The sequence below is a fragment of the Acartia tonsa genome, chromosome 3 (assembly GCF_053477335.1).
Source record: "Acartia tonsa isolate MP-2025a chromosome 3, ASM5347733v1, whole genome shotgun sequence".
Classification (NCBI taxonomy): Eukaryota; Metazoa; Arthropoda; class Copepoda; order Calanoida; family Acartiidae; genus Acartia; species Acartia tonsa.
This window is the reverse complement of record NC_137262.1, coordinates 58,189,381-58,217,151: the sequence shown is the minus strand read 5'-3', so window position 1 is coordinate 58,217,151 and position 27,771 is coordinate 58,189,381. Positions and strand designations below refer to the sequence as shown.

Sequence of the window (27,771 nt, the reverse complement as noted above, 5' to 3'; positions counted from 1 at the left end):
TAATGTAGCCTAATTCTATATTAATGGTTCTAAGATATCTTATAGAATCTACTAAATGTTCTATTAAGCACTTTAAGAACCAATATTAACGTTACTTTCTGATGACTTGAATTCATAAAGACTTTAATTCAGGACAGATACGAAGTTTACAATTTTAAAAATAAGCATTAATTCTATATTTATGGTTCTATGATATCTTATAGAATCTACTAAATGTTCTATTAAGCACTTTAAGAACCAATATTAACGTTACTTTCTGATGACTTGAATTCATAAAGACTTTGATTCAGGACAGATACGAAGTTTACAAATAAAATCAATCGAATTAAGAGAAAAAAAAATCTACTTTGATAAAATTCTTCGAAAGTGATATGCTAAAATCTACGAAATATTTAGTTTTAAAAGTAACAATTGTTCGCCCAACAGGAGAACTTGACATGTTTGTGGCCGAATATTCCGAGTGAAATGTTCAAACAGTTCTCGTCAGTAGCACAAAAGGATACGGCCATGCCTGCCTCCAGCGGTTATGTACCTCATGGCCTCAAAATTCATGTTCAAAGTAAGTGGATCAATGGTGGATAGAGCTTCAGAAAGACAGATCAACGGACAGATAGATTGCAGAGAGAGAGAGAGGGATCAATGGGCTCTTTATTACACAATTTCCCAAAGTTTTATAATAACGTTTTCTTATTCGTTGGCTTTGGAATAAATTTTGATTGGTTGGTTTATTAAATCGAGTGTCTATACGTTTCAACAACCCCTAATTGAAATGTACAGAAGAGGTAATTTTGTGTATCATAATTGGGAATATATATATCAAATAGTCGACCTTTTTCTTACCCCTTTAGCTTACTGGATAAACTGACTGATTAATAATTAGTTAGTTGGGGTCATTAAAGATAAATAAAGTAGTTAGACTTGGAAGCTAGGAAGGTGACATTGGACTGTAAATCATACTGGCACTAAAAATTTTACAAAAACACTCTTATTTGTTGATTTCAAAAACTTTGGTTAATTTTTAATGGTCAGTTTAAACTAGAAGTGTCCAAACATTTCAACCAATATTTTAAATCTACAAAAGGCAACCAATTGAATATTGATGCTCTGACTGACAAGACAAAGACATTCGGTTTTGATAATTTTAACGCAGTTGGCTCTACTTTTAAATAGTTTGGCCTATCTTTTATTTATGTAGTAAATAATAGTATTTTAATGACCTTTTATCTCTTCAGAATTCTTATCTTTTAAAAAGAAATGATTCAAACATTGTATTTATATAGGACATTCATTAGTAATTACTTATTTGTGTTTATCAGTGGATTATCACTTTTTTTTATTTGTTTTTAATTTGTGGTGAATTTTAACAGTGAAATTTTAACATAGGACTGTTTATTTACTGTTATTAGTATAGTTATTTTTATTCTTGTATTTTAATACTTCTATTTTACAATTTTTGTTAGACTTTAGTTCAAAAGGCCATATTACTTACTAGTGCCCAGTCGAGCTAAAGCCTTTCCTCCAGATTTTGAAATATATGAAAGTAAAGAGGGGGGAGGGTTGGAAGGATTAATTTTTCGTTTTTTGAATACTTTAGTTTAGTTTAAGTTAGGTACTATAGGGTAGCGTCTCAGGGTTAGGATTTCCATAGGGGTTAAGCAAAGCGATAAAACCACCCCCCTTAATTTTCATTTTTACAAAGAGTAGGTTCCAATGCTTTAAATTCATTTTAATAGAAGCTTACTGTTAAATTGTTAACGAATTTTCTTAAGGTCTTACTCCCGAGTTCAGCAATCCAAATACTCCAAATCCGTATGAGCAACATATGATGATGGGAAACCACTATCAGGAATGAAACAACTTAATCTTATTACAACTTATAAATTTGTTACAGGTTTTATTGACAGTTGTATCCATTGGTAGAGCAGCAAAAAAAATATACAAGGATGACAACATCCATAAAAGCGAAGCTCTGAAACGGTATGACAGCCGGACATTAACACTTATAGAGTGTCAGAACTAAATATACAAAATATGAATATATAAGTTTTGACAAAATTATACGTAAATTTGTTGCAAAACTTCCTAAATACAGAATTCTTTTTAAGGTCATACTGACATTTATAGGACTTGATTATATAGATGTTTTGCTCATAATATTGCATCTTATTGTAATAGAAATCAGTAATCCAAAAATTAGATCAATCGGATGATTTTATCACATAAAAAGTTGTTGTTAAAAAAGTAAAAAAATCAACATGTTTAAAATGGACGTACGGACATTCTGGTAACGACTATAGAGTTGCTACGCTTTCTAAATCGTTCCTAACTACTACAGGAATCATCATGCAAAGTGTGAAATCGATAGGACAATTCTAACATGCCTATATTTACGAAAAAAGCTATCCGTTACGGACGAACTGACTGACTGACTGACTGGCCATAATTATAGAAAAGCTTCGATTTTAATAACACATTGTAATAATAGCTTTGAGAAGTTTGATCATAAATCGCTCAAGATCAAAAAGTTCAGAGTTAATGGACTGAAATTTTTTTTTTACAATGCCCCTCCTTCCTCCTGTAGCTTACCTTATAGTTTATTCACAATTTGTAATTTTGGAAATATTGAAGCTTGATTGGTTGTTTCCTAAACTTCTTTGTCCATTGTCTTATTTCTTGAGACCTTTATGAATAGGGTGTTTTCGTAGGTTAGTTAATCAAGTAAAATACCGTTTTTACGTACGTTTTGACATAATCTAATTATAGAGTAGCAGAGCTACATTATTAAAAATAAATATTAGTTAAGGAATCTTCTAAGAGTTACTTAGCTACTAATTATATTACTGTATAAAAAAAACTTCTATAAATAGCTTAAATTCATACACATTTATTTATTATAAATCTATTGATTTTTTTCAACATTTTTTTCTCTTGCTCTCCCTTTTTCTGACTAAATGATTAGAAACATTAGGTTTCTGGTTGAACAGATCTATTCATACGAATGATCAGGTTATTAAATTCAGATTAAATTAAAAATGTAATATTTTTTTTCAAAACTTTCAAACGTACTTTTTCTCACTCAACCATATGTTTGATTCTTTAAAGCGAAGCTTTTCTATAATTAGGATATGTCCGTCCATAAAAGTTAGCTCTTTTCGTTAATTTAGACATGTTAGAATTGTCCTATTGATTTAAAACTTTACATGATGAATCATGTTACAGTTAGATATGATTTAATAAGCGTAGCAACTCTAAATTCAAGTACTAACACTCTACAAGTGTTAATGTTTGTTTGTCCTATTGTTTCAGAGCTTCGCTTTTATGGATGTTGACATCCTTGTTTTTTTAAAAGAGAATTTAAACTTTTAATTTTAATTGATCTAGTTTTATATATGCACATTAATATGTAAAGAATTTAGTTTTAGATTTTTAAAAAAAAATTTTATAATGTAGGTATAATCCCATAAGAGTAGACATTTATTGAATTTGTTTCATGGGATTGAGTTTGAGATGGATTAATTGTGAAGTTCAACAAAAGAAATAAAATATTGGGGTCAGTTGTTTGGATTTAAACTTTTATTTAAAAATTGTTTCTTGGGGGATTATCAGGAGGATTCACAAGAAACTATGGATTATAACAATATCAACATAGGAGATATAAACATCAATGAACTGCTTGACATGGGAGTATACCAGCAGCCGGACAGGCCCAGCATGTAGCTCTACCAACACCAGCTGTGGAGACAATTTAGCAATAAAAAAGCTGCTACTCAAAGGAGAACTTAAATATTAATAAAGGAGAGATTTTTAGAAGCTTCATAATACAATTGTTTTACTAAAATTGGACGTAAGTCAATTACACTGTAAAGAATTTGAAATTCATGATTTTTTTTTACTTCAAGGACCTGTTCCTATTATATATTCCATATATATTTCCAATGAAAATTTCTCTCAAACTTGAGCTATATTTATAAATAACATATACAAAAAAATATCTACCTAATATAATTCTCAATGTGCCAACTTGTAACTTTTCTGATCTACTAGTCTATGTACATTATTATTAATATCTTCTTATATTTAGCCTAATCTTTATTTTATAATATACACAATATATTGGTTTTTTTTATCTGTGTGCCCTGTAAACGTCGTGTGATCTCTATTGTTTTTAATTAACTGGGAAAGTAAACTTCATGATATTATTTACAAAATGTACAAATCAGGATTTTTATAAAAAAAATAGTAATTGACAAAAAATGATTTTTTTCGTTTTAAAGCCTAACTTTAATCTATATCATATAACTTTATGTGATTTGTGTTAAGTGTATTTTAAGGAATTCAGCATACAAACTTTTAAGAGAAAAAAATCTTTTCTAGTTCTGTATTGCTTAATTCTGTAGTCTTATTTCTACCCCCTTCCCTGTTGTGAAAATGTGTGCATTGTACTATACGGTTCAGGGACAAGGGATGGACAAAAAATCTACGAAAAAATGAACAGAAAAATCGTCGAAAATTCACTAAAATTAAGTTCTAAAATAAAATGAAGATTTCTTGGCTGTCCCTTCTCCCTGGCTGATAATATAAAATGAATTGCAAAGTACAAATCAAACTTAAACTCATGGGCCCTGGCGCTCTCAACTAAATGATTCTTTATAAAAAAAGAAAAGAAAATGGTATATAAAATCCCCTGTAGTTAATTATATTGTGTCAAAATTTCTGTATGTATTATCTGTTTGATTAAGATTATGATTCTTTAAAAACAATTTTTGGGCATAAAAAAAAAATATTGTTGTCTAGAGCTTTTTAAAAATGCTCATGTTTAATGTATTAAATAAAGAAATGTGTAATTACTTAATGGGTATATTAACATGATGTATCTATAATTAAATTAATAATAAATGAATGTTGGTACTTGCTAGTGTAAAATTACATATACATATTGTAAAGGTCGAACTTTGGATCTTATATCCAAAGGGAATATTTTTAATGAGATTTGTTCCAGGAATAAAGAGATGTGAGCTAACAAAATTTTGATTATTTTTTCTTAAGAAGCCAAAGCAGTCTCAAAACTAAATTATAGCTTACTCAATAATACCTCAATTTTTAAAATTATTAGTAATAAAAGTTCCTTTATTTCTGAATAAGCATTATAAAAGTTTTTCTAATATCTTTAATAAAAGAACTTGTTGTGATTAAATCAAAACATTAAAAGATATTATTAATCTCTTATCTAATATCCGTATTTAAACTTCTCTTTATTGATAATTTAATTTTTGAAATATTTAGTCTTTATTTTTACTAAAAGGCAAAAGAACTATGTTTTGATTGTGAATCCTATGTAATTTTTTCTGTCTTATCTGGGAATGTATAATTCTGTGTTTATTAATGTTGCTGTCACCCGTCCTTATTAATGTGATGTTAACTATTCTGACCTCTAAGTAATAAACAAAAATCCAGCCATTTCAAAAACTCAAATAGTAATAAAGGATGATTTTAAAATGTTAATTTTGGGTTTCTTTGAACATTCTAACAATATTATATAGCTTTCTTAAATAGTTTATAAATTTTCTTTTAAAATAAGCTCAAAATTAGAATTAGGATACTTATTAATTGTATTAGTTTAAGTATCATACAATAGAAATATATATATGTAAGGATCAAGATAGTAATTGATCAATGCAATTAAACTTAAGAATGTGAATTAAAAACTAAAATATTGAGCCATGTCACAACATTCTGTACTTTTCCTTCCGTTCGTACAATCCAACAAATTTAATAAAACTTGCCATTTAAAAAAAAGAATATTTGTTTAATTGTAGCAATAGGAACATCTGAAGAATAACATTTTGCCCATTTTATATACAAGATTTAGACATTTTTTTAAAAATCATTACTTGTAAAAAGATTTTTTTATAATATTCAAATCTTAGAATGTTGGGACGCTTTAAGCAAGTTTAATTTTCCTAAGTGTTTTAAAAAATCATTTAGGTAACTTAATTTTCTTTGTTTTGCAAACACATAGTAATTTACATACAATAGGTTTTATGCAGTTCAAAGTTAGGTAATTCTGATGTAATGAAATTTTCAAATTTTACAAACATAAGTATTTTAACATTAAGGCTTTATTCTTTATTTCTTTTAATGCATTTAGTGGTTAAAATAGATTTTAAAAATCAAAAACTAAAATACTAATTTTTCTTTAAATATTTTTTTCATGGCTACTGTGTGGATATACTATACACCCACCCCCCTCTCCTTTTGTTCTGTCCAAACCTAGTAAATGTTTGACCATTGATTATCTACCTATCAATATCATGTTTATTGTGATAATTTGTTAACCTTAAGTGAATGTACTTGTTAAGTGATAAGTTTAAGTTTATTTAAAAATTTCTATTTCAAATTTTACAAAGTGTTTCTAATCATTGTTTTAATTTATGGCATTGTGACTTTATCAATATGAAATTTTATTTCAATATGTTGATTTTTTTGGTGATTTCTTTATATAAAAATCTGTGAAAATTTAAGTTTTTACATCTTTACAATTTGTTGAACATAAAAGTTACTAAATCTACTATTAATTTTATTCTTGCCTTTTTTGTTATGATTTATATTTTAACAGATTTTGTTTATGGGATATGTATTTATGATTTTATCAAGTATAACTTTTTAATTATTGACTTTCTTATGTTTTTTTATTGATGTGCATGTATATAACTTAGTTGGCCTCATTTTTTCATCAAAATTTACATTAATCAATATTTTGAATAAAAAAATTTTACATTTTAAGATAAAATGTGGTTTTACAACTAAGTTACTATCTAATGTTTTATCTGTTTACTATTTTTATTTGTTGACAAAAATCTGTGATTTACAGAAGGAAAATCTTTTAAAGAAATTTGGTAGTCATCTTTATATGAAAAAAGTAAATTACAATGTCAACGTAAAAAATTGTGTTTTTTACAAATTATCTTATTTTTGCTAAGCTTAGTGCTCATTTTGATTAAAATGGGTAGTTTAATATGATAAATGTTTAATTTTCAAACTATTTCATCATGTTTTTTTTTAGTAAATGTTAATTTGAAATGTCTTAAGAATGATTGTAAACTTTGTAAGGATAAGATAATATTGTTTATCATTGTACATTTGTACTCAACGTTTATTCGTTAGTTTTGTTTTCAGACCATCAACAAAAATAACAAAAATGTAAATGGCGCGAAAAGAAAACGTGGTGCGCAACAAGTGATTAAAATGCCGCAGAGAATTATGAAGATGTAACCCCCTTTGAGTTGGTATTGATAAAATCCAACCATGGGGGGCAAAGAGTCCAAGCTGATATCCCTCTCGTATGAGGATGCTTGCAAACGAAGTAAGTTGTAAATTGTGAATTCTAATACTAGCGTAGATTTAAATCTTATTTGCGAATTTAATTCAGTTATATCATGAAGAAATGGTACCGATCGTATGACATTAAGTTAAATAATTTTTATAAATCTAGTTGCCTTTCACTGATAAATGTGTTAAACCAGCCAAGATTGTGTTTTTGTATGATATGTTCAATTATGTAAAAAATTAATATAGGTTTTTGACTCCTGCTAATTCAGTTATAAACAATACTTTTTGTTGCAGATAAATTAACGTTTGTCCTAAATTATTGAATTGCATATTTTATTTCAGTTAACGAATCAGAAAAACGAAGATTTCACGATGCATTTAGAGTTTATTCCACAAACAATTCATACATTTCAAAACAGGTAAAAGGAAATGTTTTAGTTTAAGTAGACATCTTGATGCATTCAAAACTTAAATTATTGTCAAGTAGGTAACGATTGTCAATTTCACCATATAACGTCATTAAACCAAGAATAGTTATTTTTTTCATCGTATTATAAACGGCTTTCCGCGGATATAGAATGTACAATTATAAGATTAAAACCAGTTTTTTAGCCCCGTAGTGCCGAAGGCACGGGCGACAGAAAACTTGGTTTAAATGCTTAAGGCAGACATAGATCTTTCTGCTAGGACTCTAACTGATCTCTTTGGTAAAATTTGGAGGCAAGAAAAGATACCAACGGACTGGTCTAAAGGTATAATCATAAAACTACCTAAGAAGGGAGATTTGAACAATTGTGATAATTGGAGAGGAATTATGCTGCTTTCTATCCCAAGCAAGGTCCTATGTAAAGTTATTTTAAACAGAATTGATGAGAAAATTGACAATAAACTAAGAGAAGAACAAGCTGGATTCCGTGCTGGAAAGGGCTGTGTTGACCAAATTTTCACCCTTAGGACGGTTATTGAACAATGTGTTGAATTTAACAAGCCACTCCATGTAAATTTTGTTGATTTCTCTAAGGCCTTTGACTCCATACACAGACAAACACTTTGGAAAATACTAAGAAGTTATGGTATACCTGAAAAGATGATAATTATGATAACTAAATTCTATGACAACTTCCAAGCCTGTGTTTCAGTTGGAAACAATAAGACATCTGATTTCTTTAGAATAAGCACTGGAGTTAGACAGGGATGCATTTTATCACCTATTCTATTTATATTGGTCATTGACTGGGTGATGAAGAAAACCACAGAGGACAAAAAACGTGGTCTCCAGCTGGGCATACTAGGACACCTAGAGGATCTGGACTTTGCTGATGACCTGGCACTGATTTCAGAAACAATCAAACATCTACAAGCTAAAACAGATAGACTAGTCAAATATGCAGGACAAGTCGGGCTCTTTGTCAATGTCAAGAAGACCGAAATTATGAATATACCTACAAACCCTGATCAAAATATAACAATAAATGGTGAACAATTGAAACAAAGCAACAAATTCACCTATCTGGGGAGTGTTATCAGCAACGAAAATGGCTCAAAAGTTGATATTAAGACCAGGATTGATAAGGCTAGGGTTGCTTTCAACAGTCTACACAACGTTTGGAATTCAAAGAAACTTGCTCTGAAAACAAAAATCAGACTTTACAACAGTAATGTGAAATCAGTTCTTCTTTATGGAGCTGAATGCTGGAGAACTGTGAAAACTGAAACAAATCAACTTAATGCATTTCACAATAGCTGCCTAAGAAGAATTTGCAAAATATTCTGGCCAAACAAAATATCAAACATTGAGCTGCATGCTAAGACGAAGTGCAATAGTATTGAAGCAGAAGTGAAATATAAAAGACTAAGGTGGCTTGGACATGTGCTCAGAATGGAACAAAATAGGTTTCCAAAAAAGTGCTTAAAATGGAACCCCACCACTGGTAAACGTAAACGGGGACAACCAAAAATGACCTGGAGGCGGAGCACTGAAAAGGACCTCTTTGATTTGGAATTAACATGGGGAGAAGCTGAAGCACTTGCCAAAAAAAGAAATTCATGGAGGAACAAGGTGTCCGTATTCTCTGGACTCAACAGTCAAAAAGAGAGATGCGCCTGATGATGATGATGAATCTTATGATTGTAGAATAGAATAGAATAGAATAGAATTTATTAACTAATGCAATACATTTAAATTATTAAATATACATATAAAATCATACTTTAAAAATTGCATAGCAAGGAGTAATTAAGCCTTGGAGTAGGCCGTAAATTTACCCCTTTTATTGATTTCATTTATTATTTTATTTATCGCGAGAATTACAAAAATTATTTATTATATAAAGATATTTACACAAATTTAATAGATCAATAATTAAGTGGGTTGACTAAATAACTATTTACAGTTACAGAAGTTGGTACAGATTTTATTTCTTACAGGAAAAGCATTTTCTTTTGTTGCAATGAAATGATTTATAATTTAAAAAATAATCTTTTTTAATCATGGACAATGATTTCTTTACAGAGTCTGAAAGCCTTATTTCATTTCTCAAGTTATTCCAAAGTTTTGGAAATGACACAGCTGGAAAATATTCAAGATGTTTTGTTTTAGGTATACTTATCAGTAACTTTTTTGATCTCTTGAAGAAAGAACTTTAAACATGTTATCAAAGCTTTCTGGGAGTTTCTTATGAAAAAATTTACTTATAAAATCTAAAATGTTTAAATTTACCAAATCATCAAATTTTAAGATTTTAGATTGTCCAAACAAAATTTCAGTGTGTGCATTATAATTAGCACCTACAATAATCCTTATTGCCCTTTTTTGTTGTTTTCTTATTTGATCAATATCTTTACTTTTAGAGAGACCCCATGTGATATTAGAATAATTTAAGTGAGGCAAAATCATTGAGGAATAAATCGTTTTCAAAGTTTTTGATGGGAGAACATTTTTTATTTGATTTAATGCATATAGAGAACTAGAAACTTTGTTTTTTACCATTTTTGTATGCTCATTCCAATTGAGAAATTCATCAAGATGTACCCCAACAGATTTAAAAGACTTTGTTTCATTTTCATTGCTGATTCTCTCAACTTCCTCCCCATTAATGAAGATTCTAAAGTTATTATTGACAGGTTGCATACTGCTAAGTCTGAAGACCATGTATTTTGTTTTAGATACATTTAAAGAAAGTTTATTTGCCCTAAACCATACTGATGCCTTATCTAATTCTTCATTTAATGATGTTTTTATGGTTTCTAAATTACTTGAGGTTTTACAAAAGATTGTGTCATCTGCAAAAAGGCTACAAAATAAGGTTGTTGAATTTGGAAGGTCGTTTATATACAACAAGAACAAAATTGGTCCAATGACAGAGCCCTGTGGTACTCCTTGGGTTAATACTTTTTCTTCGGACTTTACACCATTTATTTCAACATACTGTTTTCTATTAGTTAGTTAATTTTCAAACCATTTTGCAGATACACCTTTAAAACCATAGTGTTTTAGTTTGGATAGTAAAATTGGTATATCACACGTGTCAAATGCCTTTTTAAGGTCAAGAAACACACAGGCACTTTATTCTGATTGGGGCTTATTCAGTCCGTCATAAACTTTGTTGATTAAATGTATCAGTGGTTGTTGTGTATCTCTTGACCTTCTGAAGCCATATTGATGTTGATATAACATTTTGTTTCCCTCAAGATATCTAATCATTTGAAAAGCAACAATTTTCTCAAGTAATTTAGAGAGGGCTGGAAGTATGGAAATAGGACGATAATTGTCAAATCTATCTCTTTCACCAGTTTTGTAAATAGGTATAATTTTTGCACATTTATAGTTATCAGGAATGTAGCCAGTGTTTAAAGAGAGGTTAAACAGGTGAATGATAGGCTTTACAATTATTGGCATTATTTCTTTTAAAAGTTTCATAGAGATATTATCATTACCTACACTTGATTTTGATTTTAATTTGGACAAAGTTATATTGATAATAAAAGAGTTTACTTCCTGAAAGTTAAATTCTTCATCATATTGATCCCCCAAGAAATCCCTGAAAGATTTAGAAGATTGAGGTATTGATTCAGAAAGTCTTGGCCCAACATCAACAAAAAAGTCATTAAAACCATTGGCTATCTCAGAGAAAGTATTATAGGATTTTTGTGCATCTGTAAAAACACAAGGCACGTCATTTTTACACTTTTTTTTCTTGACTATTAAGTTAATTAGCGACCAAGTCTTTCTGATATCAGTAACACAATCTTCAAATCTTTCATGGTAATATTTTTTCTTCTCTTTTCTAGCAAGTTTTTTGAATTTATTATTTAGGCATTTAAATTTATTTTCAGCAGATTCAGTCCTATGTTTAAGTTTGTTTTTAAAGGCTCTATTTTTGGCTTTTCTGATTTTTAATAACTCCTGTGACATCCACGGGTTAATAGGAACTTTTCCTTTGTTAACACATTTTTCTTTTAAAGGGAAACTCTCTTTAAAGTATTTTATATAATACGATGCTAGACATAGTTTTTTCGTATGGATGAGAACCGGTTCCTATCCACCGGATTCGAATGAATACGAGAAAGATTTTTCTTTTAATCAGTTGTCGCTAAAATGTTCTTGATTGTCTTAATACAAAGGTTGTGTAATTATGGGTTGTTTTTTTTTGGATACGCAATGTGTTAAACAATCGTCTAGTACCTGGATTGAACAAGATAATTTGTCATGAGAGAAGTAACTTCATTTTAAATGATTATGTTTTTAGACCCTGGTTAACACAGTTCTTGGGGAGGGGGTGCCCCCTGGCCTTGGGGAGAGAATATACACTTTGCTTGGGGCCGGGGGAAGGGGGATTCAGCTCCGGGAGTTGGTCACCCTCCTTGTACTTCTGGCCAGAGGAACTAGAGAGGAGAAAATTAAATGTAAGTCTTTATATTCAACAGATAGACCCTACCTTAGAATCTCCAAACCGACTGAGTTCTCTTTTTTTAGTAAGATTCAGATGTATCTGTATTATATTTTCATGTGAAGTCTTGGGATGGTTTTAAGCATTTTTTAGCCAATTTTCGAATACTGAGTATATATTTTGATAATAAAATCCTAATATATTATTCCTAGCACGATATAAAACAATGTTATAACAGAATCATCACTATAAATGTTTATAAAATAAGATAAAGTTTCTTTGTTATTAATTCAATCTATTTTAGTCATTTTTATTACATTCGCTCTTATTTTGCTCTGAAAATTAATGAATTTTTTTAGTGCTTTTTGGTGTGTTATCAACGGATGGAAACTCGATTGAGTACACTGACTGTGTACGCTACTGCGCAGGTCAACTTACAAAACATTAAAACATAAGTTTAGAATATTCTTTCCACGAATGCTTTTTGTAAATTCAGCCTTTAGTAGCAGTATTTTCTATGGGGGGAGGAATTGTCATGGTTCCTATAGTTTTTTTAGCCTTCATTCCCTTTTCCTGAATTTTTATATAAAAATATCATAGATTTGCATTATTATTTTTCAAAACTATCTGAACTTCAAATATTTGGTCTTTTTTTATTTCATTCAGCAATTCCCTACTATCCTTTAGAGCCTATTCGCTTATTTTTGTGTGGATATATGCTAAATTGAATCTTGAACTTGAATAAATCGCCGAAATGATTCAAAACTATTTTTTTTTTCCATGAAAAAATTTATTAGATTAAAAAATGAATGTTTTGTATGTAAAATAATATTAGATTGGGAAGGAGATATTTCAGCAGTCCAACTGTCCTCCCTCTTTGCTTCTGGTAATAAAGTGGCCTTTGAAACTTTCGAGAAATGGATAGCTAAAAATGGAGAGGTAATTTCATATTTTTTTACAGTATGTCTTCGAAACCGATTAATATTCACTGAATTAAAACCGGTTCTTAGCCATACTTCTGCCTCTCAGGGCTACCCAAAATCGTTTTAATCTTTAAAGTTTTCATTTTAATATCTGCGGAAAGCTGTAAGGTCAACCTAGAATACTAATTCAATTGAAATAAATATCTAAATAAATCCTATTCTAAAGTGTCGCAATATCTGGTTTATACCTATTAATTTTTACTTAAATCTAAAAATATCAAAAGCTTTGCAATGTCAAAAAATAGACATTTGAAAGAAATTAGACAAATTATCACAACAAAAAAGGTGTTTTCGATGTGAATTTTGAATGAACATCCTAAAACCTGCTATTTTTTTACCAGGTATATAAATGGATGTAGAATACGTGGATATATTGACAGGGAAAATTTGTCGTCAATTTAGGTTGTTAATATGGACCTCAACTATTGATTAGTTAAGAGGAGATTAGATTGAGCAAGGGGTTGGATAAAGAGTATTTTCATTTTAGCCAGATGCGAGTATCACTTTATTTAAGTACATTATACATTATTAATATAACTTACAGAGTAGCTCAACCCATATAATGATAAAGTACTACCTATCTTTCTAAAATAAATGTTTAAGAATGAAAAGTACGTGGGTATACTTTGGAATTTATTATTTGTTGAATATGATAGTTCTCTGAATCAATACTCTATTTTTTATATTTTAAACTTCAATTTTTAAAGAAAAATAAAAAAAAGAAATCTTTTTTGTTATTTTTTTAATGTAACTATAAATTGTATGACACTATCATTGCCAAAAGTTTGTCTGTGTCTTAGTTCGTTTATTTTTTTTTATTTTTTTAGAATCTTGAGATTGGAAAATGGTTATTATCCCCCAACAACTCTCTGTCTCTGATCTGTCAGATAGAAACACCAACTTTTTATCAAACTTTAGCCGGAGTTACACATTGTAAGTATACTTTCTTTGGATCATGTACAGTTTATAGTAAAATGTTTCTGGAGTCGATTATCACTAAAATTTATATACTTTAAACGCTGCTAGTGGCTAAATGGCAGAACGTATGATAAGTTCGCACAATATTTTAACCGACAATAGAAGGCCTTCAAATAATTTACATTAGCTATTACTCAATAATCGTTCTTGTTTTATTGTGAGCTGCACTAGGTCCCATATTTTTAATAGCGAAGCTACTCTATAATTTGAAATGTCAGTCTGTCTGTATGTCTTAGTTTGGGGGAAACGTGATTTTCTCGGCTCCTATAAAAGCTAAAAGGCTGAATTTTTTTGACAACATTTCCATTATTAAGGAGCCCAATTAACTATAAAACATCAATGGCGGGTTTTAGGCTATTTTTGTATTTTTCACATTTTTCAGTTTTGGATATTAAAATAAAATTTCCTGTCTTTTCATTAAAAAACTATGACGGTCAGACTGCCTTTAAGCAGGTTTTAGGGTATTTTTGTATTTTTCACATTTTTATCCATACTTTTGGTGTTTATGGTCCGATTTTCAAAATTTTGTCAGTTATAGATATTAAAATTAAATTTCCTGTCTTTTCAAGGAAACATCAATGGCAGTCAGACTGCCTTTTTGCGGGTTTTTGGCTATTTTTATATTTTTCTCATTTTTCCTCATATCTTTGGTGTTTATGGTCAAATTTCAAAATTTTTTTAGTTAAAAATATCAAAATTAAATTTCCCGTTGTTTTGAGCATCCAATATGTAATTTACTTTGACCGTCAGTCTGTTAGTCATAGTATTGATATATAAGTATTAAAAAATTAAAAACAAATGTTGAAAAGGTTTCGTGATTTTTCCCCAATATACATGTTTTTGACAAATAATCTTTAATTTATTATACATAATTTTTGTGCTTCGCTACTTATGGATGTTGTCATCCTTGTTTTATTTATAGTTATGATGTTTTCGTCAATATAACTATTAGATATGTAATTTCAAACATTTAGATTTTGTTATATTTCAACTGAAATTGTTAACTATTTCGTCATTATAAACAGAGACGGCATTCCCAAAAAAGTTTTCAGTCCTAATATATAAAGTAGTAAGTTTTTTTGTATGAAGCTTATGATCTCAATAACTACTGAACCGATGGAGTTCTTAATTTTAGGTCAGTTTCATATAGGTTCTAGTATGGTTTTAGGCAATTTTTTTCGAGTTAAGTCTTGGGAGGATTTTAAGCTAATGCTTAGCCCCAAGATGCTAGGGGCGCACCCACTTGTTTAAATAAACACGCCTATATGCATGCTAATCCCATATTTTATTTGAGTTTTAATTTTCAGTGACTGAGAAGGAAGTTCTGGAGCTTGAGAAGAGATTCTGGGTGCTGGCTGGGAAGTCCCCCTCCCATAGAATAGATATTTCCATCCTGACCCCTCTTGTGAGCCCTCCCCTCCCTCCATACCTTGTTCATGGACTCTTCCAAGCCTTTGATGAAAATCAGGTAAAGAACATGATCTATGTCTGTTGCAAATAAATTTGGCTTCCAAAAAGTAGTTGAAATAAGTTCATTTTAAAGAAAGGAAGTTTAGTAAATTTTGGACAAGATCAAAGACGAAATTGGATACAGTTGTACTGAAACTTGCCGATGCTTTCACTCAAACCTACTTCTTGGTCACACCGAACACCTTCCTTTTATCAATTTGAAAAAAAATTTCCAGCCCCTTCAAATTCCATGCAAGACTGTTCTAAACTTTACTGTTGTACCAATCCTAAGATAATACTCTAATATAAGTTTTATCTTTTTCTGCCAAAAAATCGTCTTTGGCCAAGATGTCAAATTATGGAAACTGTCATCTTATCTTTAATCATTTCTTATTCTATGGCAACTTTCACACATGGTATTTTTGATAACATTCAATTTCTATGTATCTTTGAAATCACATTTAAAATTACGTAGGTACATATTATCATTTCTTCTAACATTTATTGTTATCTGTTTTTTTTTAAATGAATAAATTTCTGAATAATTTTTTAGGATGGACACCTGGATTTTAAAGAGCTTTCCTGTGGTGTATCTGCAGCTTGTAGGGGACCTGAGATGGAAAGACAAAAATGTAAGTTGGTTAACAAAAAAGATACTTATTGCTCACCTAAAAACTTTTTTTTGTGGGTGAATTTAGAGCTGTAATCGTTGCCATTAGTAACGGAGAAATAATTACAGTTTAGAAGAGAAAACATAGTATGCTGTTATACAACAATAAAAATATATTTTCTATGTAATTAAAAAAGCCTCCTTTTCACAAGATACAACTTTTAAAACACCATCCATTATACAACTTGCTAGGTTTATAGGTCTGTCGGTAATGCTATAAAAGACAAATTCGTATATATAATATTATTTTGTTTTAGTTTGTTTTAAAATCTTTGATGGTGACCGTGACGGTTTCTTGGACATTCTGGAGGCCAGACAAATGGTTGAGGTTATGGTTCTTATTTCTGAACAAACTAGGCACAGACAATTTTTATTTACCTAATGTATAATGCATAATGTTTTTATTTTGGTTCTTTTTGATATATACTAGCGGGTGCGCCACTAGCATCTAGATGTTTTTTTTTATTCGAAGGGGAGGGGGGGGGGGGGTGCTGAAAATAGATAGAATAGAACACATTCAGTTTCGTAGTTGTTGAAATCTTAAGCTACAGACAAAAAAATGACTTCTGACTTTTATATGATAGGATATTATTTTAAGGGGACTATGTACGAACAACAGCAAGTGATTCTTAGCACCTTCCAGCAGTGATTCTAAATATTTTTTGTTATTATACTAGGGTTATGTTTAATATTATATAGTTATACCAGTTAAAATAAATTAAGTTTCACCTTGGTTTTCTTTGAATAAAACTTTGAAATGTTAAGCATTATTTGATGAAATATCATCAAATGTTTTGTTGAGTTCAAATGTTCAAATTTACACTAATAAAACTGTTTACAATATTACAAGTTACCATGCATACCTACCTACCTTTTTCTAAATTGACATTTTTCATTGAAAATGTTTTCTTTTGTGTCACAGCAGTTTGAAATCAACAAAACATTTGATGATATGTAGCCTAAAATTCCTAATATTTCAAAGTTTTTTCTTTCCTATAAAACCATGGTGAAACTTATTTTTCTAAATTGATATAACGAATAAAACGATATTAAACATAAACATAGTATATTCACCAAAAAAAACATTATGAATCACTGCCGGATTGTGCTGAGAATCACTTGCTCTCGTTCGTGCATACTCCTCTTTATTCTATTCATTACCATATATTGTAAAAGCTTCATGGTAGATAGGTGTAAGTTTAAAAATAGAAGTCATATATCAAGACTTTAACATTGTATTATAAGATTATACAGAACTTCTTTTATTATGATTTTATAGAAGAATAAAATATATCTAAAGTTTTAAATTATCTGTGTGTCTATTAGATTGGTTCCAACTGGCCAGCAACAACAAGCCCCCATGTCACCCCTGAATAAAACATATGGCGTCAGAATATCAGAAAGCCAACTTAAATTAAAAGGTATCATTTATTAAACCCTTTTTAAAATTTGGTCTAAAAAGAGAGAACAAATGTCTAAATGCTTATTTTGATTGCCCTTACACTTCTGCTTTACCCCATTCAAATATAATCATTAATCATCATTCTGAATCTGCATCTTTAATAAGCATGCTTTTATTACCTATTATTAATAAATAAAAAGATGTTTCAAATTAAAACACTATAGTTTTTCTTTTTTAATTTGACATTTGGATTCACAAATCATAAATAAAAGATCTGTATAAAATCTAAATTCTATTTATTTAGTTCTGATGTCTATCTACAAGTGTGCATGTGCATGCTCGTTTGTCCTACCATCTGATTTTAGAGCTTCGCTTCTATAAATGTGGTCATCCTTGTTTTTATTAAGTTGATGCTGTAATGCCCGAGGTTCTGGAAGGAAAAGATAAAATTTCGCTGGAAGATTTTCTTGTTTGGACAGTTGAATCTTCTTTAGCTCAGGTTAGTTAGTTTGGAATAAACTAGTTGTAGCACCCTAATCATGATTGGAAAAACCGTGTTTTTTTAATGACCCAACCCAGTAGGGTTTATTTTTTAATACAAATATATTTTTGTACCAATTTTTGCCCTAACAAGATAGATATCCTGTCTGAGGCTCTAGGAGGTCCGTGTTAACTGAGTTTGCCCAACCTCCGACAGAGTAGCCTGTTTTTGAGATCATGTTAGATAGTTGTTGGCGTATTTCCTCAAAATGCCTAGTCGAGCACAGAAACCCTCTCTTCTTTATTATTAAATAAATGGAAAATAAAGGGGGGGGGGGGGTTATAAATGCATGATTCGAATAGAATTTGTGGAAATACTTAAATTGATGAATTTATCTAGGAATTCGCCACAATGTTGTTTCAACTATGCCACGTGGTGCTTGGTTTGAGACCCGCCACTCGCAAAGACGAGGGAGAAATTGTCCGCGGCTGGCTGCATAGAGAAGAGGCCGCTGGATTTTCTCCTGGACAGGTATGATTAACATCCGTGGCAGTAAGTTTATGCCAGCTTGTTACCGAGGTGGTATTGTTAACTAACTACAAGAGACTAGTGCACACATAACAATTGGGGATGGAAGAATTGAATTTTCGTTGTCCTATTATTGTAACGATGGCTTAAGGAAAATAATAAAACAAAAAGTCCAAGGCTAGCTAACAAAATAAATCAATATTTTAGCTATGACCTAGTAAATTGAACTATCCATAATTTGATAAAATATAATGAAAATTAAACCCCCTAATATTTTCTCTAGGTGTGGCATCTGTTGCCAATGAGTTGGTGGGCTGCCTGGCATGCCTATGTGAACTGGGCGGAGGGCTCCCTCCCCCCAACAACCTTCAACTCCTTATCAAGAAAGGGAAAGGGAACTGGGTCCAACAGTCTTGCTGCGGATCTTGGCTCAGTTGTAGGCACAGGTAAGCAGATTTAAATTTCTTGCGGGGAAAGTGCCATTCCAAAATGGGGAAAAATGGATAAAAGGAAACTGGAAAGTGAAAATACAAGGAAATTTTTTTAAGAAAACAATATTTTTGTCTTAGCTTATCTAAAAGTGTCTCACCTGTCGAAAAATAGCAGTGGTTTTCGGCGGTAGCTGCTTTTACGTCGCCGTTTCTTTACAGTTCTATAGTATAAGACAGACAACATAACGTTACGGGATCTTAGTTAATGGTCCCTTTATGGTTCTTAACATTATTGAGATAAAAAGTATTACTTTTAAACGTCGTACATATATATTTTTTAGGTTATACTCCTATAGATCCAGAAACTAAATCTACAACTTCATCATCGACTAACTCCAGACCAGGAATGTTCATATCAAACTCAAATTAACAAACAACATATACACCTCGAAGATTTCATGTCTGTCGCGTTACTTGCAGGGAGGGAAGGGATATTGGGCTGTTTATTACGCTAGTCCCCAAAGTTTTATAATAAAGTTTTCTTATTTATTGTTTAATAACTTTAGGTTCTTTCATTGAATTTTGATTGGTCGGATAATATAGATATGTGTCCAGAAGTTTCAACCACTAATTGTAACCTACAGAAAGGGTTATTTTGTGCATCTTAATTAATGAGCTACATCAATTTATCGGTCATTGTCTTATCTCTTTAGATCCCTACGTGACTTGAATTTCATAATCTTTTTTTAGAGACAAGTCATGAAATCAAAGCTTTAACTTCTTTTATATGAATTAAAAATGAATGTTGCATTTAAACATCAGGAACCCCGTCAGGTTATTCACCAAGCAATACCAGTAGTAGTAGTAGTAGTAACAGTAGCACAAAGCCTCCCAGTGGTTCACAGAGTAGCTCTGTAACTACTAGTAGTACTAGTAGGCCATCTAGTGGGGCAAGTAATACTAACAATTGTTCTAAACCTACCACTCCCAGTGTTCCTTCAAGGCAAAGAATACTTTATACTTTAATTTGATTCAATTATTAGATTACTTAAAGTAATTCTAGGGCAACTAAAGAAAAACTATTTTTTTGTGTGTGTATATACTTTAAAATGCTCTATTTTTAACAGTTTACTATAAAATACACATGTTATACAAGACATTTTATCAAAATAATTATCATTTATGACTAAAATCTGGAGGAAAAAAATATTCACCGACTAGGTATAACTTTTCATGAAAATGTTTGACTGATATACATATTTTTCTTATTGTAAATATTTAAAGATAAAACTTAAATCATAAAGTATTTTTCATGGTACTAGGCCACCCAGTGGATCCCCAGCTTCTATGTCCGGCGCTAAAACCCCGAATAATTCGACCTTGTCTAGAGTAGCAAGCACCCCAGGTTCATTGACAAGAGTCCCTAGCACACCTAGCTCTCTAGGTAATTAGTTTTTTAACTCTGCTATCTGTGAACAAAATATTGTTTATTTTTATGCAATAAAAGCTGCAAAATATTTTGAAGGCCATATTAATGTTGTCTTATTCGGACAATGCTTTGATCCATAAGTTTTAAAATAATGACCTTAGTTTGTAAAATTGGATTTAGATTTGGAAAATTTACAGGGAGGGAAAAGACACCTTGTAAAATTTAAATTGATTCATTATTTTTATTTTAGAACAAATGTAAAATATCTTCAGTTTTGTTTTATATTTATGATAGGAATGATTTTCAAGTATGGCTTCTTAACCGATCAATGTCCGTTGGATTAGAAACGGTTCTCAGTCATATTGAAAAACAACGTTAGGAATCTTACATCACACAATTTTCCATAAATATTAAAATAAATAATCATAAAATTAAAATTAGTTTAGTTAGCCCGGGCGCGCTGCCCTTCGGGGCTAACAAAACTTGTTTTAATCTTAAAATTTTTCATTTTAGTATCCGCTGAAAGCTGTCCAGAATTCGATTCGTTAACTAAATATTAATCCATTTTTAGGTACACCCTCAAACACAGCTTCGCCCGCTACGCCGAGAAAATCGCCGAAAGCTATTTCAGCGCCGTCCCGTCCTGGCATGATTGATAACTCTGCTCTAATTCAGGAACATTTCATTATCTTATATATTACTAGCGGCTTCGCCCCTAGCCTCTAGGGGCTTTTTCCCTAAAGGTTCAGGGGAGAATTTAAAAAAAATTTTTTAGATATTTTCTGTAGGTATTTTATAACTTTTTATAACTCTTTATAACATTTTATTACTCTTTATAACTTGTTATAACTGTTTATATTTATTTATATTAATTTATATTTTCTAAACCCTTCGAATTTTTTCTCTTTTTTAATGTTTTTAAAAAAGATCTTTGCCATTAGCCTTTTTGGGGCTTCGCCCCTACAGGAGAAGGAAGGTTTCACAATCTTTTTGAATTTGAAAAAATAAAGTTTAAAAGAAGAAAAGAAATTCAAAAAGAAGAAAAAAAATTAAAAATATAAAAAAGTATAAAAAAATATAAAAAGATATAAAAAATTTAAAACATATATAAAATTATATAAAAACTTAAAAAAACAGAAAAATTAGAAAAAAATACGAAATTTTTTTTGAGGGGGGGGGAATTTTCATTTTGGGGGAGGTTTGGGGTGTCCCACCCCCCCTAGAAAATAGCTTAAAACCACCACAGGACCGATAGGTATATACCCTGAAGAGTAGAATCCAATCAGTTCAGTGGTTACCGAGATCTTAAGCTTCAGACGGACAGACGGACGAACAGATGGACGGACAGACAGACATCAAGCTACTTTGTATTATAGATTACTTTGATATTTTTGTTGTTATGGTAAAAAAATCTTTTCTTGGGTAACAATTTTATAAATATTTAAGTGAATGATGAAGCTACCTAATTGATTTTGATGTAATTTATTAAATAATCTATCAATCAAATATTTCTATAATCAATCTATACAAGATCCTAACCGTATGTAGTTAAGGTATTAATTCGTGTAGTTTTGACTATATCAAAACAATTGACAAAAACCGTAAAATCCACATTTAAAAATGTTTAACCAAACAGTTCTGATTTTCTAGGCTAAAGGTTTTGTGGGGGCCATTAAACTGTAAGAACACTAGTACTGAAACTCTATATTCATGTTATCTTATTCGTTTGCTAAAACTTTTATTGGATTATTTACCGTCTTTTGTCTAATCCTTTAAGATCCCTTATTACTTCACATTCATTAGGTAAATAAGAGATAATAATGAGAAATATGTAAATCAGACGCCAACGTATAGAAACATAACCGTGCTAACAGGTGAGTTTTAATAGCTTTTGATCCATCTATTGCTTTATCAAACTAACATCTTTATACAGGCCAAAAATATATTTTAAAAATTAAGGTTTTCATTCTCAATCGTCACGTAAAGGAAACAACACAAATCTGAATTGGATATTTAATTTTTTGGGGGGTTTTAGTTTAATGAATTGTAGAGATGCAACGCAACTTTATAAACAGTTGCGTAGCGCATAGCATGGGGGAATTGTGATGTGGTTGTAGTTTTCATTGTATTTGTCAAACAGGTGAGGGTGGAAAGTTGAAATCTGGGTCCAGGTTGGTCAGAGGCAAAGATTATGAGCTTGTTCCGGAGAGACTGTGGAAGTTTTTATCTGATATGTATGGGGGCTCTCCCTCCCTACCAAGACAAGTTATCAGGTAATATTTTCTTTTTAAAAATGAAACTGATAACTACATTTATAGGCGTTTTCCCTTTAAGTTCATTGTTGAGTACATAATCCCAAACCCCCGCATCCCCCCACAGGGGTCAAGATTAGGTTAAAAAACAATCCCCTCCCCCCTTACTTTCAATTTATTACTACAGGCACTTAAAGGTATCACACAACTAATGATAAAAGATTACAGGGATAAGTAAGAAAATGAACTAAAAAATTATCAATATGCACGAATATGATATGTTGATTCGAATATATGTTTTTTTTACTATGTCTTTTTTCCATTCAGAACTAAAGATGGAAAGATAGAGCTTGAACTGAACCCTCCTAATATAAAAATCTTGAAGCATCAAACAGTGCAAAGACAACCTAATGTTTCCCCCATGGTTGGAGGTTACAACGCTGCTGCTATGCAAGCCGGGGTAAGTTCATAGATAGATAGATAGACAAGTGGATAAAAAATGAACACAAAGATAGCTATATTTTTAACATAAAGCTAGAAATATAGATAGATTGACAGATGGATAAATGATACACATGCTATTCCTACTTTTTAAAGTTTGATTAGCTAAATAGACAGAGTAGTCTAGACCTGTTATCCTATAAAGTAGTAAGGTTTTTTTTCTGATGCTAAAGATATTAAGAACTCCTTATCTTGATGGTTTTGTATATTTAGGTTTATAAATGTCTTGAGGTGGTTTTAGGCTATTTTCCTGGCCTCCCTGCCCTTTCCTAGATTCAGAAAGACAGAGAAACAGTAGATAGATTCAAAGTCTTGGTATATACTAAACAATAAACATAGATGACTAAATGCATTACCCATATAGTCATGGTGATAGAAAATTATGCTGTGTCTATGGAAGCTTTGATTTGAAAATGTAGATAGCAAGAATTATTCTGTAGACTGTGTGAAGTAAAAAAAATTGTGTTGTATGATAAAGAAATGAATAGGTTACAATTTCAATTAAATAAACCTAATGAATTTCAATATGATTTAGTTATCTACAGCAGCCTATAGTGGATTAGTAGGAGGTTCTGCGGCTCCGCCAACTGTTGTCAGGTAAACTTTAATCATTTGAACAATGGTATAATTTCAAACCTTTACTAATTAGTGGAAAATACTTTGTAAATGAATGCAATTTAATTTAGTTTATCTATTACCTAATGGTTGTTTTAAATGAATTTTTTTAACTGTATTTTATTTTTTTATTTTCAGACGTTATCATGCCTACCAAGCCTCATTCTCCCGACGAACAGCCATCAATCAGATTTCAGAGTTCCTGTGCTCAAGACTGCAAGTCAAAGCTGAGGATTTGAGATTATGGTTCTATAGAGGGTAAGTTCATATATTTATAGACACAGGGATAAAAGGGATAAGACAATGGATGATAAATTAATGATCCCAAATGATGACGAACAAAAATACCTCTTTAGAAGATTGAAACTTTGGATTAGTTAGATACTGCTAGTTTAAACCAATCAATCAAAATTTAATATAAGTACCCAAAGTTTTAAGCCAATGAATGAAAGAACATGTTAAGGAGATTTTTTTCGAGTACAAGTATAATTTATTATTCAATGTCTCCTATCTCCAAGAATAAAATTAAGATAGTTTGCAAAAGAAACAAATAAATAAATCTTCCAAAATATGAGGGGAAAATCCAATAACAGTAAAACATTTTGACAATCAAATCCAATGTAGCGAAACACTGACACATAACTTTAAACTGACATTTATTTCTTGAATAACTCTGTCCACAGTTTTAAATTTAAACATCCTTTCGACGTTTGTCACCCTAGAGGGTTCGTCGCACTAGTACGTTTGTCGGTGTATTATATATTAAACAAATTTTTGGCACTTTACTACAAATAAAAGCATGATTTTTGATATCCAAGAGGTTTTTAACATTAAGCAAAAAAATAAATATATCAATCAGGTACTAACATTCAAATTAATCTTGTAATGTTATAGGGACGAGAATAGTATGAGATTATTAGACAATGAGAATATGACTCTGGAGGATGCAGGATTCCAGGATGAAGACAGTCTTCTAGCAGAAATAAGATCCAGGTAAAATATTTTAATTATTAAGTATTTGGATTTTAGATAAGCTACCAAAAGCAGAATTTACATATAGAACAGTAGAACTGCCATAACTTGTTATGTATATCCTATTGCAGCGATGCAGAGCCGTTTGATTTTGTTGCAGCTCCAGCACCGGATTCGGCTCCGGCTCCGACCTAGAATTAAGAAAATCTCAACATATTTTTTTTTGCCAAGTTTATTTTTGACATTTTAATGTTTTAAAAGTTAATTTGTGATAAAAATGAACTTGAAAAAACTTGAAAGGGACATTTGCACACGAAACAACAGAGATACCAAATAATGACTAATAAAAAATCTCTTTTTTTAGCTAACCCGGAGCCGAAGCCACTTTTTAACGAAAATAACGGCTCCGGCTCCACAACGCTGCAGTATTATGTAAATTTAAATAGATTTTTTGTTAAGATCTTGTTAACCACTGAACAGATTGAGTTCTCCTCTTTTAGAGAAAGCCTTACAAAGGTCCCTGGATGGTTTGAAGCTATTTTTCTTATAGATATAAGTCTTGTGATTCTTGCTGCCCTTCATTCCCTAGATGCCAGGGGTACAGCCACAAGTATATATATATAAAACCTTACTGATGTTTAGTAAAAGCACTTTCGATTTATATAATTTTGATGTATAAAATAACCGAGAAAATACTTTTGCAGGGATGGAACTTGGCCAGAGGAGATATCAAACCTTTGTGGAGAGAAACGACATTTGACTGAAAACCAGACCCTTGTCCCTGGCATTGCAGGGCTTAATAATCTTGGCAATACCTGCTATATGAATGCGGCAATCCAGGTACAAGATAGTTAGAATCTTTGTATTATATTTCCGTGGATATAGAAATTTAAAGTTATAAGATAAAACCAATTTTGTTAGCCTCGAGGTTCCGAAGTCTAACAAAACTGGTATTAATTTTATGATTTTTATTTTAATTTTTGTAAAACTGTATATGATACGATGCTATAAATATTTTAGTTAGGCTGAGAACCGGTTCTAATCCAGTGTATGTTAATCCGTTTCAAATCTATACTGGAAATTTATTTCTATTTAACTTTTATATATTTTATATGTACTAAGATATATAAGTTTTCCGGAATTTTAAAGTTAGGGGGAGATTTGAAATCTGCATCAAATTTTAAGGATTTTTTATAAAATTCATTTTTTCTATAATTCTTTATCTAAAAGCGGAAATGCAATTTAAGTTAATTAATTTTGGCATCTGTGATTGGTGGATTTAAAAAATCTGCGCACTGATTGGATGGCGTACATCATTCAACCAATTAGAGCGCAGGTAGTTTAAAATCCACCTATCCTATTGGTCAAAATTAATTAACTTAAAATGCATTTCCGCTTTTAGATAAAGAATAATACAAAAAACGAATTTTATAAAAAAAATCCTTAAAATTTGATGCAGATTTCAAATCTCTCCCTAACATTAAAATTCCGGAAAACTTATATATCTTAATATGTACTTTATTTAGGTTAGCCAAAAGTAAATAAAAAATATTTTTAAAATCGAAGCTTTTCTATAATTAGGGTCGGTCCGTCCGTCCGTACGTCCGTCCGTCCGAGATAGTTAGCTTTTATTCGTTAATTTAGGCATGTTAGAATTGTCCTATCGATTTCAAACTTTGTATGGTGATTCCTGTAGTAGTTAGGTATGATTTAGAAAGCGCAGCAACTCTATAATCGTTACCAGAATGTCCGTACGTCCATTTTAACCATGTTGATTTTTTACTTTTTTAATAACAATTTTTTATGTGTTAAAATTATCCGATTGATCTGATTTTTTGATTACTGATTCCTATTACAATAAGGTTCAATATTATTAGCGAAGCATCTCTATAATCAAGTATTAAAAATGTCAGTATGTCCTTAAACAGAATTCTGTATTTAAGAAGTTTTGCAACAATTTTACCTATAATTTTGTCAAACCTTATATTTTCATGTTTTGTATATTCAGTTCTGACACTCAACAAAAGTTAATGTTCGTCTGTCATATCGTTTCAGAGCTTCGCTTTTATGGATGTTGTCATCCTTGTTCTTAAAATGGATGGCCCAACAGTTCTAAGATTTCGTAGTTTCAAATCTTAACAAAAGATACATTGATAAACATTTAGATTTAACTTTAATAACATTGAGTTATCTATTTTAGGTGATGGCTGGGACCAAAATTTTAGCACAGTATTTTAAAAACAATTGTCATTTATACGAGCTTAACAGGACCAACCCGTTGGGAATGAAGGTAAGTTTTCAGTATTTGTAGTAGTGGGGCTACACTATATGCGATAATGTGTGTCTGTTCTTTTTTTTCTGTTTTACGTAATACTTCTCTATATTTAGATTGAGATGTAGTCTAGGTAACACATATAAACCCATTTTTCTCTCTTTTTAAAAATTATTTCTCTGGTAGGGTGGTGGTACCCTCCCCCAAAATAGTTATAAACCTTCATTGGACCTATATGAGAAGCTTTACTGAAGAGAATTGTATCAGTTCAACAGTTAGTTATCCACACACACACATCCTGTTACTTTTTATATAAGGATACTAACAAATATTTAACCTTTTCTATTTAGGGCCACATAGCGCGGCGATTCGGAGACTTAGTACGTGATATGTGGTCAGGAGATTCAAAGACTATTGCACCTATGAAGCTTAGATGGACCGTGGGAAAATATAGGTAAGTTTTTTTAAAGACTAAAACATATTGACCGTGAGAAAAAAAAACCAGTTAAACTTATATAAACTGTTGGAAAACTCAGTTAGGGATATTCTAAGAATATATCATTAATGAAGCTTAGATGGACCGTGGGAAA

General features: G+C 30.7%; 3 protein-coding genes and 2 non-coding genes across 12 annotated transcripts in view; 4 read left to right on the top strand and 1 right to left on the bottom strand.

Moving 5' to 3' along the window:
• Nucleotides 1-7,177, top strand: part of LOC145314675 (signal transducer and activator of transcription 5B-like) — a 160,437-nt gene extending 153,260 nt beyond the window's left edge. Inside the window, exons 24-26 of the mRNA XM_080154688.1 lie at nt 429-559; nt 1,770-1,848; nt 3,609-7,177. Coding sequence (XP_080010814.1) covers nt 429-559; nt 1,770-1,848; nt 3,609-3,717 — 319 coding nt within the window. The 3' untranslated portion in view covers nt 3,718-7,177. The remainder of the gene's footprint in view (nt 1-428; nt 560-1,769; nt 1,849-3,608) is intronic.
• Nucleotides 1-27,771, bottom strand: part of LOC145314679 (large ribosomal subunit protein bL20-like) — a 184,246-nt gene that overhangs the window by 56,729 nt on the left and 99,746 nt on the right. The gene's annotated exons all lie outside the window — the stretch shown is intronic.
• On the top strand, nt 25-154 carry LOC145315350 (small Cajal body-specific RNA 8). Its single transcript, XR_013878055.1, has one exon.
• On the top strand, nt 183-312 carry LOC145315349 (small Cajal body-specific RNA 8). Its single transcript, XR_013878054.1, has one exon.
• LOC145314672 (ubiquitin carboxyl-terminal hydrolase 32-like) overlaps nt 7,224-27,771 on the top strand; it is a 37,061-nt gene continuing 16,513 nt past the window's right edge. For all 7 annotated transcript variants that reach the window (XM_080154681.1, XM_080154680.1, XM_080154679.1 and 4 more), the window contains exons 1-26: nt 7,224-7,363; nt 7,672-7,748; nt 12,078-12,234; nt 12,578-12,646; nt 13,054-13,157; nt 14,029-14,134; nt 15,487-15,647; nt 16,182-16,260; nt 16,556-16,655; nt 17,625-17,719; nt 18,108-18,199; nt 18,581-18,712; nt 18,993-19,155; nt 19,482-19,547; nt 19,966-20,143; nt 20,463-20,584; nt 21,141-21,244; nt 22,410-22,443; nt 22,710-22,842; nt 23,149-23,281; nt 23,858-23,919; nt 24,076-24,195; nt 24,832-24,930; nt 25,614-25,749; nt 27,110-27,199; nt 27,532-27,635. In XM_080154681.1, the coding sequence (XP_080010807.1) occupies nt 7,306-7,363; nt 7,672-7,748; nt 12,078-12,234; nt 12,578-12,646; nt 13,054-13,157; nt 14,029-14,134; nt 15,487-15,647; nt 16,182-16,260; nt 16,556-16,655; nt 17,625-17,719; nt 18,108-18,199; nt 18,581-18,712; nt 18,993-19,155; nt 19,482-19,547; nt 19,966-20,143; nt 20,463-20,584; nt 21,141-21,244; nt 22,410-22,443; nt 22,710-22,842; nt 23,149-23,281; nt 23,858-23,919; nt 24,076-24,195; nt 24,832-24,930; nt 25,614-25,749; nt 27,110-27,199; nt 27,532-27,635 (2,774 nt within the window). In that variant the 5' untranslated portion in view covers nt 7,224-7,305. The remainder of the gene's footprint in view (nt 7,364-7,671; nt 7,749-12,077; nt 12,235-12,577; nt 12,647-13,053; nt 13,158-14,028; nt 14,135-15,486; nt 15,648-16,181; nt 16,261-16,555; nt 16,656-17,624; nt 17,720-18,107; nt 18,200-18,580; nt 18,713-18,992; nt 19,156-19,481; nt 19,548-19,965; nt 20,144-20,462; nt 20,585-21,140; nt 21,245-22,409; nt 22,444-22,709; nt 22,843-23,148; nt 23,282-23,857; nt 23,920-24,075; nt 24,196-24,831; nt 24,931-25,613; nt 25,750-27,109; nt 27,200-27,531; nt 27,636-27,771) is intronic.